At 35.7% G+C, this 17042-nt stretch overlaps 2 protein-coding genes across 3 annotated transcripts; one reads left to right on the top strand and one right to left on the bottom strand.

Annotated features, from left to right (window-relative positions):
• The first annotated feature begins 40 nt into the window (after positions 1–40).
• LOC144561490 (uncharacterized) lies at positions 41–9752 on the top strand. Of its 2 annotated transcripts, XM_078310457.1 has the most exons (20): positions 65–361; positions 1142–1245; positions 1613–1718; positions 1812–1898; positions 1994–2069; positions 2438–2512; positions 2616–2669; positions 2816–2875; positions 3669–3785; positions 4462–4556; positions 4806–5008; positions 5313–5410; positions 5664–5767; positions 5921–6086; positions 6507–6629; positions 6716–6798; positions 7315–7456; positions 7693–7722; positions 8283–8353; positions 8866–9752. In XM_078310457.1, exons 6-20 carry the CDS (start codon positions 2441–2443, stop codon positions 9338–9340), a joined length of 1893 nt encoding a protein of 630 aa, XP_078166583.1. In that variant the 5' UTR covers positions 65–361; positions 1142–1245; positions 1613–1718; positions 1812–1898; positions 1994–2069; positions 2438–2440; the 3' UTR covers positions 9341–9752. The 2 variants fall into 2 exon arrangements, with proteins under 2 accessions (XP_078166582.1, XP_078166583.1); XM_078310456.1 differs by lacking the exon at positions 1613–1718 and having other exon boundaries at positions 41–361.
• Positions 9753–12582: 2830 nt separating this feature from the next.
• On the bottom strand, positions 12583–13972 carry LOC144562319 (Small nuclear ribonucleoprotein family protein). Its single transcript, XM_078311519.1, has 2 exons — positions 13829–13972; positions 12583–13121 (listed from the first exon to the last, which is right to left on the bottom strand). The coding sequence occupies exon 2, from the start codon at positions 13097–13099 to the stop codon at positions 12761–12763; it is 339 nt and encodes a 112-aa protein (XP_078167645.1). The 5' UTR covers positions 13100–13121; positions 13829–13972; the 3' UTR covers positions 12583–12760.
• Between the last annotated feature and the right edge of the window lie 3070 nt (positions 13973–17042).

Here is a 17042-nt window from a genome sequence, read left to right as displayed (position 1 = left end):
AATTCATAGCCCTATAGTAATCTTTAGCTCTATTAAATTGCCCCGACCACCAAAACCAAAAAAAGAAAATAAAATAAAAGGGAAAAAACCTCCTTTTTCTCGACTCGTGTACTCCAACCCAACCCCGCCTCCACCCTCTCTCTGATCCATTCGAGGCCGCGTTGGATCTCTGAAGAGAAAGCTCGTTCTAGGGTTTTGCTTAGAGCTGGTGCCTTGTCACAGTCGTGCAACAGTCGAACCCTAGATCCGTGTAGGAGCGGATTTTAGGTTGAAGTTCTAAAATTTGGGGATTTTGCTCGCTTGATTTGCGATTTCTGGCAAGATGTTCTGGCGTATGACTGGGTTATCGACGGCCTCGCCAGTAAGTTCTCGAGCTATTACACTCTAGCAACTTTTGATTTTTTTTTCTCTGTCAGGCTAGATGTTTAATTTTTTTTGATACGCTTGACTAGCATAAGCATGTACTTCGCTGTGAATATTAGTAATCTTAATTTTTTTCTGAAGTAACTAGTTGTTTTTTTTGGGGGGGGTTTCATCTTTAGTTGATGTCATCGGTGTTAAAACTTATAGCACCGCCCTATTACAACATATTGAATAGTTACCTGTTTGTGGGTTGAAAGTGAATTGAGAGAGACACCAGGCTACTGTGCTTCCATTCGAGTTATTTTTTCTATCTGGCTTGGTGTATCTGTTCCCATGTAAATAAAATCAGAAAGCCTTATATGTGATCTTTAACTTGTTTTGATCAAACATATGGAACCTATTTTACAGCCATAAACTTTGGCCCGGGGCTAAAAGCTAGATGTTTTATGTTGAGAAAGGGTCAATATGAGAAATCTCTTACTCATTTGACCACTAGAGAAGAATTGTTTTCCTTCATATATAAGCATGGTAGCATGCGAGCTCACTGACAAGAGAAATCTGATTATTACCATTGCTTTTGCTTGCTACTTCAGATGAATTGCAAGATTTTATCCCCATAATGAAAAATGATGGCTTAAATGTCCTCTCCATAATCCATAACAGAGTTTCTTCCAAGGGGGCTGGCAGTTGGTTATCATAGTCAAAGGAGATTTGATCATAAAACCTACTCTTTGCTTTTTGCACATTGAAACAGTGGGTTTATTGTCATGTGTTACAGGTGGATAGTATATTAGACAAGGAAAGCTTTACACTCGAAGAACTTCTTGATGAAGATGACGTTATTCAAGAATGCAAAGCTCTGAACACCCGTCTTATCAACTTGTACTGCCTCTCTCTCCGTCTCTCTCATCCCCACCCCTGTGGTTGTGTCTGTGTTTGTGTACAATACAAAACTTAATTAGCCAAATTCACGTGGTTTTATTTGCTTCATTTGAAAAAGAGCACAGCACATTTTCTTAGGTCGTGAGTAACGAGTACTGTACGAGTTACTGTACAAAAATGATAAACTGCCTGTGACCTTTGTACCCTTAACTTTATGTTTTTGTGTATATGATCCTTTTGTAACTGCTAGTTTGAAAGTTTGCGCTTAATCCTTATGTTCCATTTAGCTTATGGTAGTTTTTTACTTAAAAAAAAGTTTAATTATCATTATTGATAAATTGTCAGCATTTGAATATTCTTTACCCAGGCTATCTGATTGGATCATGTACAATTTATACAGCATGGCTTCCTTCGTGCTAACTATTGACATATCTTTAGGGAATACAAAAAGAAGCTTGTTAAGACACAACACTGTATAACTCTATCGAAAATAGCTACATTAACAGGCATTATGCAAATCATGCTGGTTGATCTTTTTTGTCATGTTATATTTTTTTATCATGCAGTTTGAGAGATAGAGCACAAGTAGAGAAGCTACTTAGATACATTGTAGAAGAATCACCTGAAGATGCTGAGAAGAAGCAATCTTTCAAGTACTCTCCGCCAGCTGGCCATTTAATTTGATTTAATTAGATTTTACAGTTCCCGTTGAGGTATAATATGCATAATTTTTTCCTCTGTCATGCAGGTTCCCTTTCATAGCTTGTGAGATATTCACCTGCGAGATTGATATCATTCTGAGAACCTTAGTAGAGGATGAAGAGGTTAAATTTTTTGTATTGATCATCATTGTCTTTAGGGCTGACTTCCTGTATGCCAACGCAAATGTCAAAATATGAGATACAACTATGCAAAACACGGAGTTTGCATAAATATTTACACAAGTAAAGAAAAATGCTTCATACCTCTCAAAACAATCCCTTACAGAATGATTTTCATATTATTAGAAAGACAGGTGAGGGGTGGGGCATGTTTTATGTTTTAAGAGGGCAAATGAAGTATATCTCTTTCTGTAATGGATTGTTTGCAGGTTCATCATGAAATTGTTACTTTTATTTCATTAAATTCTAACTCTTCATTCACGGGATTGAAATAATTCTGGCTAACCCTCCTTTCGTGGATCTGTTTGCAGCTGATGGATTTGTTATTCTCCTTTTTGAAGCCTGACCATACACACAGCGCTCTATTGTCTGGTTATTTCAGTAAGGTAATACATATCTTATTTGATTGGCCTCGTGATTCTTATTTGATTGGCCTCGTGATGTTTAGGTCATAGTTTTTACTTCAGTCTTCCTTTCTTCTGGTGCCAGGTGGTCATATGCTTGATGATCCGCAAGGCAACCCCTCTTATGAACTATGTTCAGGTATTCATCTGAAATAATAACACATTTAACCAAAATATATCACTCACAGTGAAAGCATTTTCTGAAGTGAATATGTGAATTAATATTAGTTTGTACTTGAACACACAATCTTGATGTGAAGCTAATTACATTCTTCCTTTGTTTAGGGACATCAAGAGATAATAACACAGCTTGTTGACCTCATTGGTATTACATCCATGATGGAGGTAAGCTTTTTAGAATCTTTTAGTTAATATTGTACTGTGCTATGCAAAATAACACCCATCACCTGTAATGCTTGCAGCTAAATTTCCATCAAATTTTCAAACTGCAAACTAAACTCAGCTTTTAGACTCGTTGTAATGGAAAAATTATATCTAAGTGCATATTCAAATATAATCGATCCTATTCAAAGTAATTTAGTTTAGCTGCTAAGGATCATAAAATGTCTACAGACATAGCAGATTTGACTTGACCAGTGACTTAGGTTCTATTGTTGAGTGTGATTTGCAGATGACACATGAATTTTAGTGGTAGTTGTAAAATATGTTGGAGGGTGTAATTTCAAGGCAAGCAAAGGTATTGCAAGTTTGCATCAGAGACCTCATTAAGGAATTATTAAAGAATTTTGTGTTGTCTTGAAATTCCAATATAGTTTGAACAAATTTAAAATAGTCCTTTCCTGTATGCCGAAGCAAGGCTTTTTGCTTTAGTATCACAATGATATAGGATTAATGACATAGATTTTTGTAAAATGAATCTGAATCTTTTTTTTTCTTATCTAAAAGCATTATAAATAAATTTAGGTTTGTCTTTTAGGAATTTTTTGGTTCTGATGGCAACATTGTAGGGACATGTATCCTTCTACTTGCATTGTCCTTGCCTCGTTGTTTTCTCCAAGTGTGGGGCCTTTTGCAAATGTTAACAATATAAAGCCTTTTCTCCAATTTATGGACAATGTATAGGTTTTTATACTTTTTTCTTATATTTCATGTGATTTCTGACATTTTTTGGAAACAGGTATTGCTTAGATTAATTGGTGCTGATGAGACTATGTACACTGGCTCTTCTGAAACAATGATATGGTTAGAAGATACCAACGTGCTTGACTTGATTGTTGAAAAGTTCAGCTCTTCGGTATGGTCTTATCTCTCTCTCTATCTCTTTATTAAAAACATAATGCTCCGTTTACATATTATTCAATTTTGTCTAATTTTTGTGTTATCTGCTTAAGAGGGGTTGTTTTTTTTAATATCTGACTGAAGGGAACATTGTTTTAGTCTCTCAATATTGTATAAATTTGATTGTAAAATTGATTGTCTCGGCTTCATCTCGTTTAAGAGAGAACTATGTTCCTGGACCCAATATTGAAGGTGATTTAGTATGTTCGGGTGACTGAATTAAGGTAAAGATCGTCATGTTTTTCTAACACCAAGTGCTCATGGTTGTGAGTTCTTTTGGGCAAGTAGATCCTTATTAAAACGTCGAGTACTTGATATTTGCTCCTTAAAAAGCCCACAAATCCATTTCATATGTATGGATTCCCTCTTAGGTTGCTATTATATAGGTCCCGATGCCTACTTGTATGTTGGTATCTCAATTCCGTCATGGATCAGGTAAGGGTACAGCATCCATTGTAATTGCCTTGTACTGGACTGTAAGGCCCAGGAATGCCTATTTGATGCTGGTCAGTATACATATTTTTTACCTGATTCTTTCCCAAGGACTTTGTTGCCCGGTACCTGTACAGAGATGAATGCTTCTGCTGTTCTCCAATCAATTCTTATTTTTTTTAAATGCATCTAATAAATAGGAATCTCCTGAAGTGCATGCTAATGCAGCAGAGATACTCTGTGCAATAACCCGCTATGCGCCTCCAGCTCTTGCATCCAAGATTTCCAGTCCAAGGTATATTTCTTTTACTTTTGATATGTGCAAGAATTTTATTTGCAACCAAAAGATAAACCAAATTTTAGCAGCTACTCTAATGTCGGTATTTCCAGTCCAAGGTATATTTCTAGGGAGGATGCTTGATTGAGATTTTTTTAATCTTAAAAGATTTTTCAGATCAAATCTATTGTTTTCGATGATAATATCTTCCTGTTTGTACTTTTTTGAGTTCTGTGTCTGATTTTTCATATGCTAACTTTTTTTCAGTTTTGTGGGGAGATTGTTTCACCACGCTCTTGAAGAGTCCAGACCTAAATCGGTTCTGGTACACTCACTGTCGGTTTGCATATCATTGCTAGATCCTAAGAGGCTCGCCTCGGCCTCTTACCAGGCATATAGAAGCAACCTTTCTCATGGTACAGTTGTTACTGCAAGCCCTGAGACTGTTGATGGGATGCTCAGTAGTCTAGGTATATTTTATTTTGTAATTGGCCTCTTAATTTGCAAATTAACTCGAGCTTCTATTTTGTTTGCAATTAGTATCTGAACATTAAATATTTTCGGGTAAAGAGCCAGCAGAGTGGCACTGAACTGACAAAGTCAACCGTGTACTTGAAGGTTATCATAAAATAAAAGATATCAATATTTTTTTAATATGAAAACAGAAAAAGATGAGTGCAACAATTTTTTTTTTGCATTCAACTGAAATGGCTAGAAAATTACCAGTTGGCTCTGCTGCTACTTGATACTTTTAAATGCTTTCTGGATTTTCAGGAGACTTGTTGAAGTTACTGGAGATCTCTTCGAATGAAAGCACCTTGCCTACAACATATGGCCACCTCCAACCACCCTTCGGAAAACACCGTTTGAAAGTAAGCATACAAGTTTTGAACTAGTTGTTTCTGAAGAAATTTTATGTTCCTTCACAAACCTCAAAAATTTTGTATCTTCCCTAATGAGAAAAAAATCTTAATGTGCACTAGTGTATATTCATGATAATACTGGGTATGGCAGGGGATTATGTATGAGATGCTATTGATGTCTTTTCAGGACCATATGAAATGTTCTTTTGTTGTTTTCAATGTTTGCTTCCTATTTGGTTTAAATGAAATGTTTCTTTATCAGGTTGTTGAGTTCATATCGGTTTTGTTGACAATCGGTAGTGAATCAGCTGAAAAGGAACTTGTTCATCAGGGAGCAATTAAACGGGTCATCGATTTATTTTTTGAGTAAGAAATATTGATTGGTTTTGTTCCATCTACTTCTACCACCACCACCTCTCTCCACTTTATGAATCCTTTTCATTAAATAAGTCAAACACTAGTTTACTTGTTTGTTTATCATTAATTTGTTCATTTACTGATTAGCTGTTAAAAATGCAGGTACCCGTTCAACAATTTCCTACACCACCATGTAGAGAACATCCTGGTGTCATGCTTAGAGAGCAACAAGAGCCTACTCATTGACCATGTCTTAGTTGACTGTAAACTTGTTGACAAAATTCTTAATTCAGAGAAGAATCCTACTCTCTCAACTGACCCTTCAAAGGTTATAGATTTTTTTCTGGCTCTTAAATGCAAACGTTTATATACAGGACTGGTTTGATGTATTTTTCTGTAAAAAGCAGTTGCCCAAAAGGTGCACACCATATTGTCTTTACGGAACTTAACAATGAAGCATGCAAAATTTGTATGCCATGTGCAATTATTCCTACTTTGATACCTGAACTATCCTCATTTTCTATTTGCTGCACAACTACAGGAGAACTGAGTTTATGGGTGATTTTTCTCATATTTGAAAAGAAAAAATAATTGAAAGCTTTGTGCCTGCAGTTCAATAGGTTCATAAAATTTTTGCTGTTAACATTTTATAGGAAACCACGTCTGATCTTTCTCCTAAATTTCTAAATATCATATTACAATTAAATATATTTTTCTTTTTTAAAATTTAAAATGATTATTTGTGTAGCCTACAATACCGACGGAGGGAAAAGTACTTCCAAAGATAGGTAATACTGGTCACATGACAAGAATTGCAAACAAGCTTGTCCAGTTATTCAATAGCAACAGTACTATTCAGAACCATTTACAGGTTTGCCTTCTCTTTTCCCTTTTTATTTAAAAGAGCTCAAGTGAGACTATTTAGAGTGCTTATTTGTTCTGATTTTGGCTGAACAGGAGAACAGTGAGTGGTCAGAATGGCTGACTAATGTTTTGTTAAAGAAGAATGAACTAGAAAATGTTTATCAGTGGGCTTGTGGGTGAGTTTCTTCTTTTCCAATATATTATGGTTTTGTTTTGTATAACTTGAGGACACTTACAATATAGTCTTCCCTGAAATCTTATTGCACCTTATAATTGTTTGTATTTGAAGTTAGCAACTGAATCCTAGAAACCTCAAAAGACTCTTTAAACATTGACGAGGCATGAAGCTTATTTTATGCATTTAGTTTTAAAAAACATGAAGAGTTATTTATCTTTATGTACTTGATTTGTCAAATGACTGTTATATTCCCAACAAAAGACCCTTGACCTTTTCCCAAAATACTGACATGGGAACTCAATGTGTGGTATGTGTTGGCAAAGCAAGAGCTATCCTATTGATAGAATTTCTCCGTATCATGCACAGATTCTTTGAAGTGGTTTTTGCCCTTTACTTTCTTAAGAAATTGGGGAAGTAAAGTTTACACGCTATTAAGATACATGCAATATCTTGTCATGTGACGATTCAAGTTCAACCTAGTACCTTTCTTAGTTTTTAATATTCCTTTTGTCAGACGACCAACATCATTGCATAATGCTGGGAGAGATAGCGATGAGGAGGACATGCGGGATCGTGACTATGATGTAGCGGCTCTTGCTAACAACCTCAGCCAGGCCTTCCGCTATGGCATCTATTCCAATGATGACATTGAAGAGGTCTCTTCTTTTCATCCTATTTTACTTTCTTGTGTTACCTTATTTTGCTTTAACTTCTCTACTAATGGAACCCAAGCATGAAGCCATTTGTACCCAAAGGAGCGTTGAACTTGCTTTTAATCAAGGCTTTTGTCGGAACCAATATCTGCATTTTTTGTTTAGAATTATCATTTGTTTTTAGTGTCATCGGGTTAAGTTTATGCCTGTGTAACATGTGGTTTGGTTGATTCTTCCAGGGACAGGGGTCACTTGATAGAGATGACGAGGTTTGTTTCTTTGTTCTTCTTTTCTATTAATTCTCCTTCACTTTCTTCTACTTTTTTTTTTTAAAATGGCGAATTGTGGAGGTGGCAATAGGTTGAGTTGTGTTCTCTTGAGGAAGTTTCTGACATTTGACCGAATGACACAAGATTGCAAGTGTATCAAATTTGTTTTGTTTTTGGGATAAGATATTAGTTTTTGTTCTCTTTGGCATGTTTCTCAATGCAAACTAAAATCGATCAAAATAATATTGGCTCAAGTAGGTTGGTTCTAACATGAATGTTACAGTTGAAGATGCCCTGACCAATTCCAATGTGTGAGTATTAACCATGTTTGGTTGACTAGTATCAAGGTTACAATTGGAACTTGTACATAATCCGATGCCAATAGAAGTACCAGTATAAGCCATTCCCGCAACACATAACTTATATCTGGCATTTATTGAAGTACTCATTACTGTTGTGGGAAGGATGGTACTGGTTTAGTATCAATTTTGGCTTGGGCTTTGTAGGCAGTATAAAATTTCGCATCTTATTATCAATTTTATTTTTTTAATTTTTATCAGGATGTATATTTTGATGATGAATCAGCAGAGGTGGTGATATCCTCACTCCGTCTGAGTGATGATAATGACAGGTCTATTATCCTTTCTTAAATTAACCCTGTCAATTGTGAAGAAAAATAATGATAAACAAAATTAATCGGGGCTCTTTTTTTGTTCCTGCTTTCAGTTTTTCATTTATGCCCCTGCAAGTTCATTAGTATCATGCATACCACAGCAAAACACAAATGGTACATCCCTGCAAAAGATGCCTGATGGCCCCATTGTTGTCCAACTCATTTTAATATTTCTTTGCATTAAGTGAGCCAGAATTGAGGGGCAATTAGACAATTTTATGTAATGTAGATATCTCAATAGTTTTTGCAGGGTTGCGTGTGAAATTTTTTCAAATAGAAATTATTTTGTACTGCGAAATAACCATATTAACTCTGCTGCAAAATGAGCTTAAGAAAAAGAGATCATGAAAGTGAAATAAAAATGGAAAAATTGTTGCTTGACATTCCCGTTTGGTTCTTTCTTTAACTATAAAATATTATATATTTCTCAATGTTGATGGTTTTCTTCTTTTCATTTTGAATGGCAACAGTGGTTCTTTATTCACAAACTCAAACTGGTTTGCATTTGAGGATGACCGGGGGGCAAGCTCCCTCACTTCCCCTTCTGACAACACAGCTGATGATGCCCCCACACAGATTGAAAAGGAAGAACAAGATAAAGAAGAAGACGACGAAGAGGAAGAAGATACTTCTGATGAGGTCGTTCTTGACCATAATGACAAAGTTACTCCCCTCTTAGATGATGACATGGAGACCATTGTTTTGGGTAATGGCCCCACCAAAGAAACCAATGAAGATGACTCTGTGATGCCTGAATCGTCTTCCGTCGAACCGGAAGACAAATTGATTGTCCCGAACGGAGTTCTTGAAAATGAAACCATGAAAGAGGATGTGGCGGAAGCCTCACCTGATCCTGGATCTAACAAGAAAAATGAAGTAGCTGATATAGAAAAGGAAGCATCTCCAAAGATGGAGCCGCAGGTGGGGAATGAAGTTTCAGCTTGAACCTTTTAGGTTTTGGGTCCCCAACTCAAGTTGTGGTAATCCATTTTGTGCCTTCGGAAGGAAAAAGGCGAAATTTAGTAATTTTGGCTGTCTTTTGGATTAGAACTTGTACAAAAGCCTCTCTCCTAACCTTGTCATCACGGCGTCTTTATGTAGTTTTCTTTTTTTCTTTTTCATTTTCGTCGGTAACTTTCTTGACCAATTTTTAATTTTTGATATTTGTTCTTTTGGATTCGTCTTTTTTTTTTTTTTTTATTTGAAATTAATTGGTGCCAGTCTTACTAGTGGGACAGTCTATTGTAGTGTTCGTCTTGTGAAAACAGCTGATGCATTGGATAATAACTGTGGATGGAACATAAATTTAGGGCCTCTATCATTTAAGTTCTCAGGACTTTGATATTTGAATCCTTTTTACAGAACTGTATTAGTTCTTGGAATTTTTTGTTGATTATGTTTGTTGGTATTGTAATTTTGTTGTCTAGTATGGAACATGGTAGAGATGTACTAGCTGGTGCTTTTTCCATGACGGTTTTGAAATTTAATTTTGTAAGTTCATCTGGCATATGATGCAATAATGTACTAAGGGTTCATTTTAGTTTACACCTGATAAATATCGTCAGAAAAAAATTCATACTAGATTTTGTGGTTTGCAGTATATGTTTTTATCGCAAATAAAGTCAATTTAACCGGATTAATGCTACGAGAAACAATAGACTACAATAAGTTCAATTGAAAACAAAATCATTGTTAGAATTAATTGCTACGATACATATCTAGTGAAGCACAAACAGCATTCCTCGGTTCAAAATAGCAAAATAGTTGTCGGGAATGTTAGTTATTTTTCTGTAGAAATGATTTTGCTTTGACGTGTAAAGCTTAATTTTCTAAATGTTTGATTTCATTTGGAAGTGTTATTGTTTAAAATGGTTGAGTTCAAAGGCATGGTTAAAAAGTATTCAAGATTCCACGAGGGGTGCGTTGGATTCACATCCCCTCAGGTTACCGGACCTAGTACAATTGAATTGGACGGCCTAAAATTGTTCTTTTTAACATGGCACGACTCTCAAAGCACAAATAATACTGCCCCTGCCCCCAGTGTCATTCCGAGAAAGTACCAGCTGAGAGTAAATCTGGGCCATCCGTTTCAATTGTGTTGAGTCAGGTACCTGGGAGGATACGGATCCTGAGACGATTTCGTTTAGGTTTTCTTTAATATCTTACTAAACATATGCGAGCAAACACATGTATCTAGATAGTACATCTAATTATTCAAAACCTTGTATCGTTTCAAACTTTCAATAGCTCGGATTTGGTTCTACTTCTCTGAATATTAGGAAAAATGAATATGCAAGGAGATGAAAAAGACTTGAACGAACTTCAAACTTTAGTGGATCGTGATTCCCATTATGCTAGTTTACTAATAGACTAATAGAAAAGGCAAAATTACATGGTTCAAGTCAGAACATCTTTTGATCTTATCATAAAAAAAAGTCATGCTTGAATTCGCTAATAAGTTCTTTGATACGATGAGAAACCACCTTGGTCTATTGGCTAAGATTAAGATAATGGCCTGTGTTGAAAATTGCTGGTTCGAAATTCGGTTAAAATATTTCTTATGGATATTAAAGTTAAAAGGTGATCTCCATCTTTTACAAGAAAAAGTTCCTTGATAGCATGCTTAAAAGAGGAGCTTCGGTTGCACAATTTTAGGCATTGTATCTTACGAGAACCACGCATAAAACATTGGAATAAGTTTTCCTTGCACAGAATTCTGACCCATCTTGATGTGAAGGATGTCAAGTAATGAAAATAAACTCAACAGCTGAGATCTCAGTTCAAATTTTACAACAGCCACTCAATCAAGACGGGGAAAAGAAAGAGTACATGCCAAATTGCCAATCTTTAGCCTACAGTAAAGCTCCAATTCCCAATGTAAAAAACATTCTCCATCATGTCAGGATGTTCAGCAATATGGCGAGAGAGGAATAGTCGCATCTTCTCACAACTAACAAAAGGAAGGTGTGTGCTGGTAGATGAAACTGCCGTGGAGGTTACTGAGTGGCGACAGGATTGCTAACAGGATATATACCAGTATCTAGGAGGGTACAGAAATTGTGCTTTTGGGATGTTATTGCCACCCATGTAATATAATTCTCTTACATTGGCATTTGAAACCTTTATTTTCTCTTTCATGCAATATGTTAGTTGGCACTTAACCATCTAACCTAAAAACATATATGAAAAAGAAACAGAAACTCAGTGCTTTGAATATCTGGTCTGTCAGATCAGCAAAGAACTGCTTCTGTGAATACTAATTAACAATCAGACAATATTTACTTTGATAGGAGCAGTTTGGTGAATTTGAGCAAACTTAACAAAAACATTACAAATCAGTCAGTGACTTGAACTTCTGAACTGATTGTTGTTCATTGCTGTACTGGCAGTATATTTCGCTTCTTTTTTAAAAATTAAACTAATGGATGGGGAAAAGAAAGAGTACATGTCAACTTGCCAATCTTTAGACTAACAAATAAAAGAAGAAAAGGAAACAGAAACTCTGTGCTTCCAATATCTGGTCTGTCAGATCAAAAATGAACTGTTCCTGTGAATACTAATTAACAATAAGATAATATTTACTTTGATGGAGCAGTCTGAAGTATTTTGCGCAAACTTAACAAAACCAAATACAAATCAGTCGATGACTTGGTACTTCTGAACTGGTTATTGCTCATTGCTGTACTAGCATTATATTTTGATTTTTGAACTTACAACTAATGGATGGGGTTGAATTAAGCAAGCATCAAATGACAAGCTGAGCTCACACAAACTCTGAGCAACACAAAACTAACCAATCCATGACTGGAAGACTGCACCTGATCTGACCTGAAACCGGAATTGCCTGGCCAACAAAATAGCCTCATCTGACCTTGAAAAAAGGATGACACTCAATCACAACTCCTACTTAATTTCACTGATACAGTTACCCAAAATGACCTAAACTGGGACAGAAACCTTAATTTGACCTGCACTAAAACAATAAATTGGCCACATACAACACGACCTGAAACGAGCTGAATATCCTAAGATCAAAGTTTGATCCAATGTCCTGAAATCAATGGATCTGAACTGACCCTGATTTGAACTGCCAATTTAACACATGGATGATTACTAAGTTTGGGAATATTAAATGAAATGAAAAACTATCTGCCTTGTACCTAGAATCATACAGAGAACATGCTAGGTTTTCTAGTAGTTTGCATTTAGGAAAAAAAAGGAAAATTGAAAATACAACACCTTATTTCAAAGAGTCCAACCTCTATTATCTAGCCTCAATAAGAAATAATTGGGAGGAAAGAAGGAAAATACACAACTCCAAAAAACGGAGCATTTGAAACAACTTATGTGTTACCTTCAAGCTAACTAGCTAAGAGACATGAGAGACATCTTCTCTTCAATCGAGCAGTCAACATGGCATGAAGACCGGCATGCAGACGGTATGAGAATAAGTCCGAGGCATCTTTGATCTGCCGGGCCCGGAGCAGATTTTGATGTGATTCTATACTCCACTGCCTCTTGCAGTATTATATTACCCTGCTTGTCTATACAATGAAACAACCCGAGGAAGTACCGGCCATCATTCACGCCAATCAGCATACGCCTATAGAGGAGCTTCTTCAGCTTGCTGACGAGTGGCGAGCTGTTGTTAGTCGACAGTTGGGTGTGTAATTCATCAATTTGTGAAACTTGTGCTTCTTCCATTTCTACCTGTTTTAAAGGACTCCTGAGGAGAAAACAATCAGGTGAGCTAAGCTTTCTCATACTTATAAGGGGCTAATTCATTTATACCCCTCAAAATTCTCAAAATAGTGCTTATACCCTGCTTTAAACGGCTCCTGAGGATAAAACAATCAGGTGAGCAAAGCTTTCTCATAATTACAAGGGGAGGATTCATTTATACCCCTCAATATTCTCAAAATAGAGCTTATTTCCTTACAAAAAAAGACAAGTATAATGTGACTATATCCCTACAAAACACAAGAAAAATAACTATTCCCGATATCAGTACATCCTCACCTCATGGTTTATAGCTATGCATATCATGGAATAAAATGGGTTTGGGTCTTTTAACAAAATTAGGAGAAATGAATGTTCATGTGACTATGTTAAACATTAATTTGTGGTTTTGTAGGGTTAATGGTGTTGATTTAATCTACCATACCAGTTTGATACTGCCACGAGAACAAACTAGACTGTTAAGAGCTACTACCAGAGATCAGAGATGGAGCGAGGGGATGGCCGGCAATGCCCTAGGCCACCCCTATTGTTTGTTTTAGATGTACCTATCTTAAAAATTACAATTACTACAAAAGCAAGCAAGATATAATCCATTGTTACTATCATGGTTTGAAAAACCTATCTATTGCGCTATCTTCCAAAACGACTAGCCGCGTTTTGGGCGAAAAAACGCTTGAATCGAAAGAGACTCACCTCCCGACTGACGCTGATTCTTCAGATTTTAATTCTTTTACCGATTCTTTCTTTGAAGGCAAAGCTGCGATGGTGAATGTGATTGCTTGATAATCGGAAGAGAGATTTGGAGTAGCGCTAAGTATGTTTCGTTAATTAAAACGAGGAGAAGTTCTGTCAGTGGGGCCCGATCGTTTATAAGCAAGCTCTTGACGGAAAGAAATATTATTTGGATCCGATTACAATTTTTTTTGGTGAAAGCGAATTATAACCTGTGTTTATAAAGTTCAAATAGTCGATTCAAACCGTTCAACTTACTGAATATGTTAAAATGTGATTGCAGATCAAATTTTATATTTTTCTGAATTTTTTTACTATTTATTAAGATGGGTACAAAAATTCAACAGTCTGAATATAGCGATTTTGTTAAATACTTAATAAATAGTAAAAAAATTTCAAAAAATGTAAAATTTGATATGCAAACATATTTTAACATATCCAACAAGTTGAACGGTTTGGATCGACTGTTTAGACTTTGAAAACTTTGAAAATGGAGAGTGTAATTCGGTGTCACAAAAAAAGGGTGTAACTGGATCCCTCCTTTACATAAAATGCGGTATTGTTCATGCGTGTATGCGGAAGGCCACTGCATACTGCATATGTGGTATGTGGCTGCATATATGAAATTGTATGTGGAAAAAGTCATTTGAAAACGGGTTTGGTTAGGTAGGGTTGGTTCGGATCCGGTCGAGTCACAGTTCCCACGGTTCTCAAGTCCGATGGGTCTACGGGTTAGTCCGAGTCGAGTCTGGCGGGTCCTATTTGGGGTAGTTGGACCAAATTCGTGCTAGACCCTTGGTCCAAAATTGACATAGGTCGATACAGGCCGGATGCGGGTTGGGTCTGGGTCTGTTTTTTTTTTTTAAAGATAGCAGTAAAATGTGCAGTTTCGGCCTTTGTTCCTGGCTGAAACAACTGTTTCGGCCATAAACAGCCTGTTTTGTTCAGGAACATAGGCCGAAACTACACATTTTAGGCTGTTTTGGTTAGGTCCGGGTTTGATTCGGTCCGGGTCCGAGTTAGGTTCGGGTCGGGGCTAGGCGAGTCTCGGGTTTAGGTGGGTCGCATTTGGAGGGTCCAGTGGAAAAAACCAGACCGAACCCTTGCTAGACCCGACCATAGGGTTAGTTCGGTCCTGTCCGGGGGTCTAGCAAGGGTCGATCCGGGTTGGGTCCGGTCCCCGATTTGACCGGATCGAGTCTGGCCCGTGAGGATTTTTTCAATACACTATATGGAAGTACATATGCAGTTTTACTCTGCTTTGTTAAAGAAATATAGATAAAATAAACTAATTTATATTTAAAGACTTATTTAGTCTAGTAGTTTGTGCTCTTTATTATATTATAAAGGTTATAGATTTTAGTCTCCTCCAACGCAAAATATTTTTTAGACTTTTTTTAAGTCCACATGAACTGTATATGTGCATGTATATTCAAAACTGCACGAACTTGATTGTATGAGATTTTATATGCAGAAGATCACTGCATAAGCATATACGGGTCATGCGGCCGCATTTACAACACTGATACATAGAATAAGTAGGTTAGATGTTTCACATCAGTGTTCAATCGGTCGGTTCGATTGAAACCGAAGTAAAATAACTAAATTAAATAAATTTTTGGTTTTTAAAAAATAGAATCAAACCGAACCGATCAAACTGAACTAAATTTTGGTTTATTCGGTTGAACCGAAATAAGGCAGTAGAAGAAAAAAAAAACCATTTAAATCTTGAAAATTTTCAAAAAATCAAGTGTAAAATATCTAGAGAACCGCAGCTCTCTACTTACAGTCTTCATCTTTCTTTTCTTTTAGTCTTTTTTTTTTGAAAACTTGGTAGTAGCTACCAAGGTTCGTGAGGGGGAATCGAACTCTCGACCTTTGGGTGTAACAACTCTATGACATTTTCCTAGCCAATTGTGCTACCTCCCCTTTCTCAAAACTAGGGTTTTAACCACTAGGCTACAACTAAACATTTTCTTTCTTTTCTTTTAGTCGGTCAACTAAATTGGGTTGTCTAGAGGAAGAGTTTGTATATAAAATAAAAACTTGTATTAACATACATGGATCTGGATCATAAAAAATAACGATTTTCAATAAATTTAAAATAATAGTAAAAAATTTCAAAAAAAAAATATAAAAATTTGGTCTTCAAACAGATATTAACATAGAGAGCAAGATGAATGGTTTGGATCTTAAATCCGGTGATTTATAGTCTAATGTACAAAAATATCTATGCATTATAATGTATGGTAACCTTGCTCTCTCTCTCTCTCTATATATATAGAAAAATGCTAATATGCTACGCGTTAGTGTACTCCAATACTCCCTCTCTCTACGTGTGTGTGTGTGTGTAGAGAGAGAGCGAGAGAGTCTAGCTAATGTCATAGCATTATAACTTTAGTCTAAGTCATAACGAGTTAGTTTTTGCAATTTCAAAGTCTAAACAGTCGATTTGAATCACTCAACATGTTCTCCATATTTAAAGGTGCTTCAAGATCAAATTTTATATTTTTTGAACTTTTTTACTTTTTTTTAGATGGGTAGAAAATCGATGTTATTGGATGGATTATATTTATGAACCATCAAAAAAAAATATTTAAAAAAAAAATTCTAAAATGAATAGTAATAAATTTTCAAAAAAAAGTGTAAAATTTGATCTCCTAGCATATTTAAATATATAGATCATGTTGAGCGGCTTGGATCGATTTTTTGAACTTTCAAAAGTAGAAAATATAAACGTGAAGTGAAACAAAACTCTTACATTAAGATTCCATATTCAATTTGAATTTTGTTGATTAATATTTGGATCTTAAAGTTCATATAACTCAATTATCCAATAATTATTTGTTTCGAATTCGTATTCGTAGATTATCCACTATGTATCCATATCTGTTTAAGATGAATTTGATTTTACATTTTAACATCTGTTTATTATATGTATCTGCTCACTAAAAAGTGAATATGCATTTGATATTGGTATTATCCGCTCCGAATTCATTCCATTTACATCTCTAACTGTTTCATCTTTGAAAATAAAGATAAAGATTTACTTGAGCCATGCTCATTTTAGAATATACAGTGGGCCAGCTATTACTATTTATCTTTCTATTTATTTATTTTATCTAATAGGGTTATGTGCTAGAGAGTATTAAAGATATAAATTTATATCTGAGAA

This window comes from Carex rostrata, chromosome 11 (assembly GCF_964058835.1).
Source record: "Carex rostrata chromosome 11, lpCarRost1.2, whole genome shotgun sequence".
NCBI lineage: Eukaryota > Viridiplantae > Streptophyta > Magnoliopsida > Poales > Cyperaceae > Carex > Carex rostrata.
The sequence above is the reverse complement of the archived record's forward strand: the minus strand, read 5'-3'. Positions and strand labels throughout refer to the sequence as shown.

Excerpts from the sequence above, each read along its gene's own strand:
- LOC144561490 (XM_078310456.1), top strand. The coding sequence starts at position 323 with ATGTTCTGGCGTATGACTGGGTTATCGACGGCCTCGCCA. Across the intron at positions 362-1,141 it reads GGTTATCGACGGCCTCGCCA|GTGGATAGTATATTAGACAA; the intron begins GTAAGTTCTCGA and ends CATGTGTTACAG. Across the intron at positions 4,557-4,805 it reads TCCAAGATTTCCAGTCCAAG|TTTTGTGGGGAGATTGTTTC; the intron begins GTATATTTCTTT and ends ACTTTTTTTCAG.
- LOC144562319 (XM_078311519.1), bottom strand. The coding sequence starts at position 13,099 with ATGGAAGAAGCACAAGTTTCACAAATTGATGAATTACACACCCAACTG.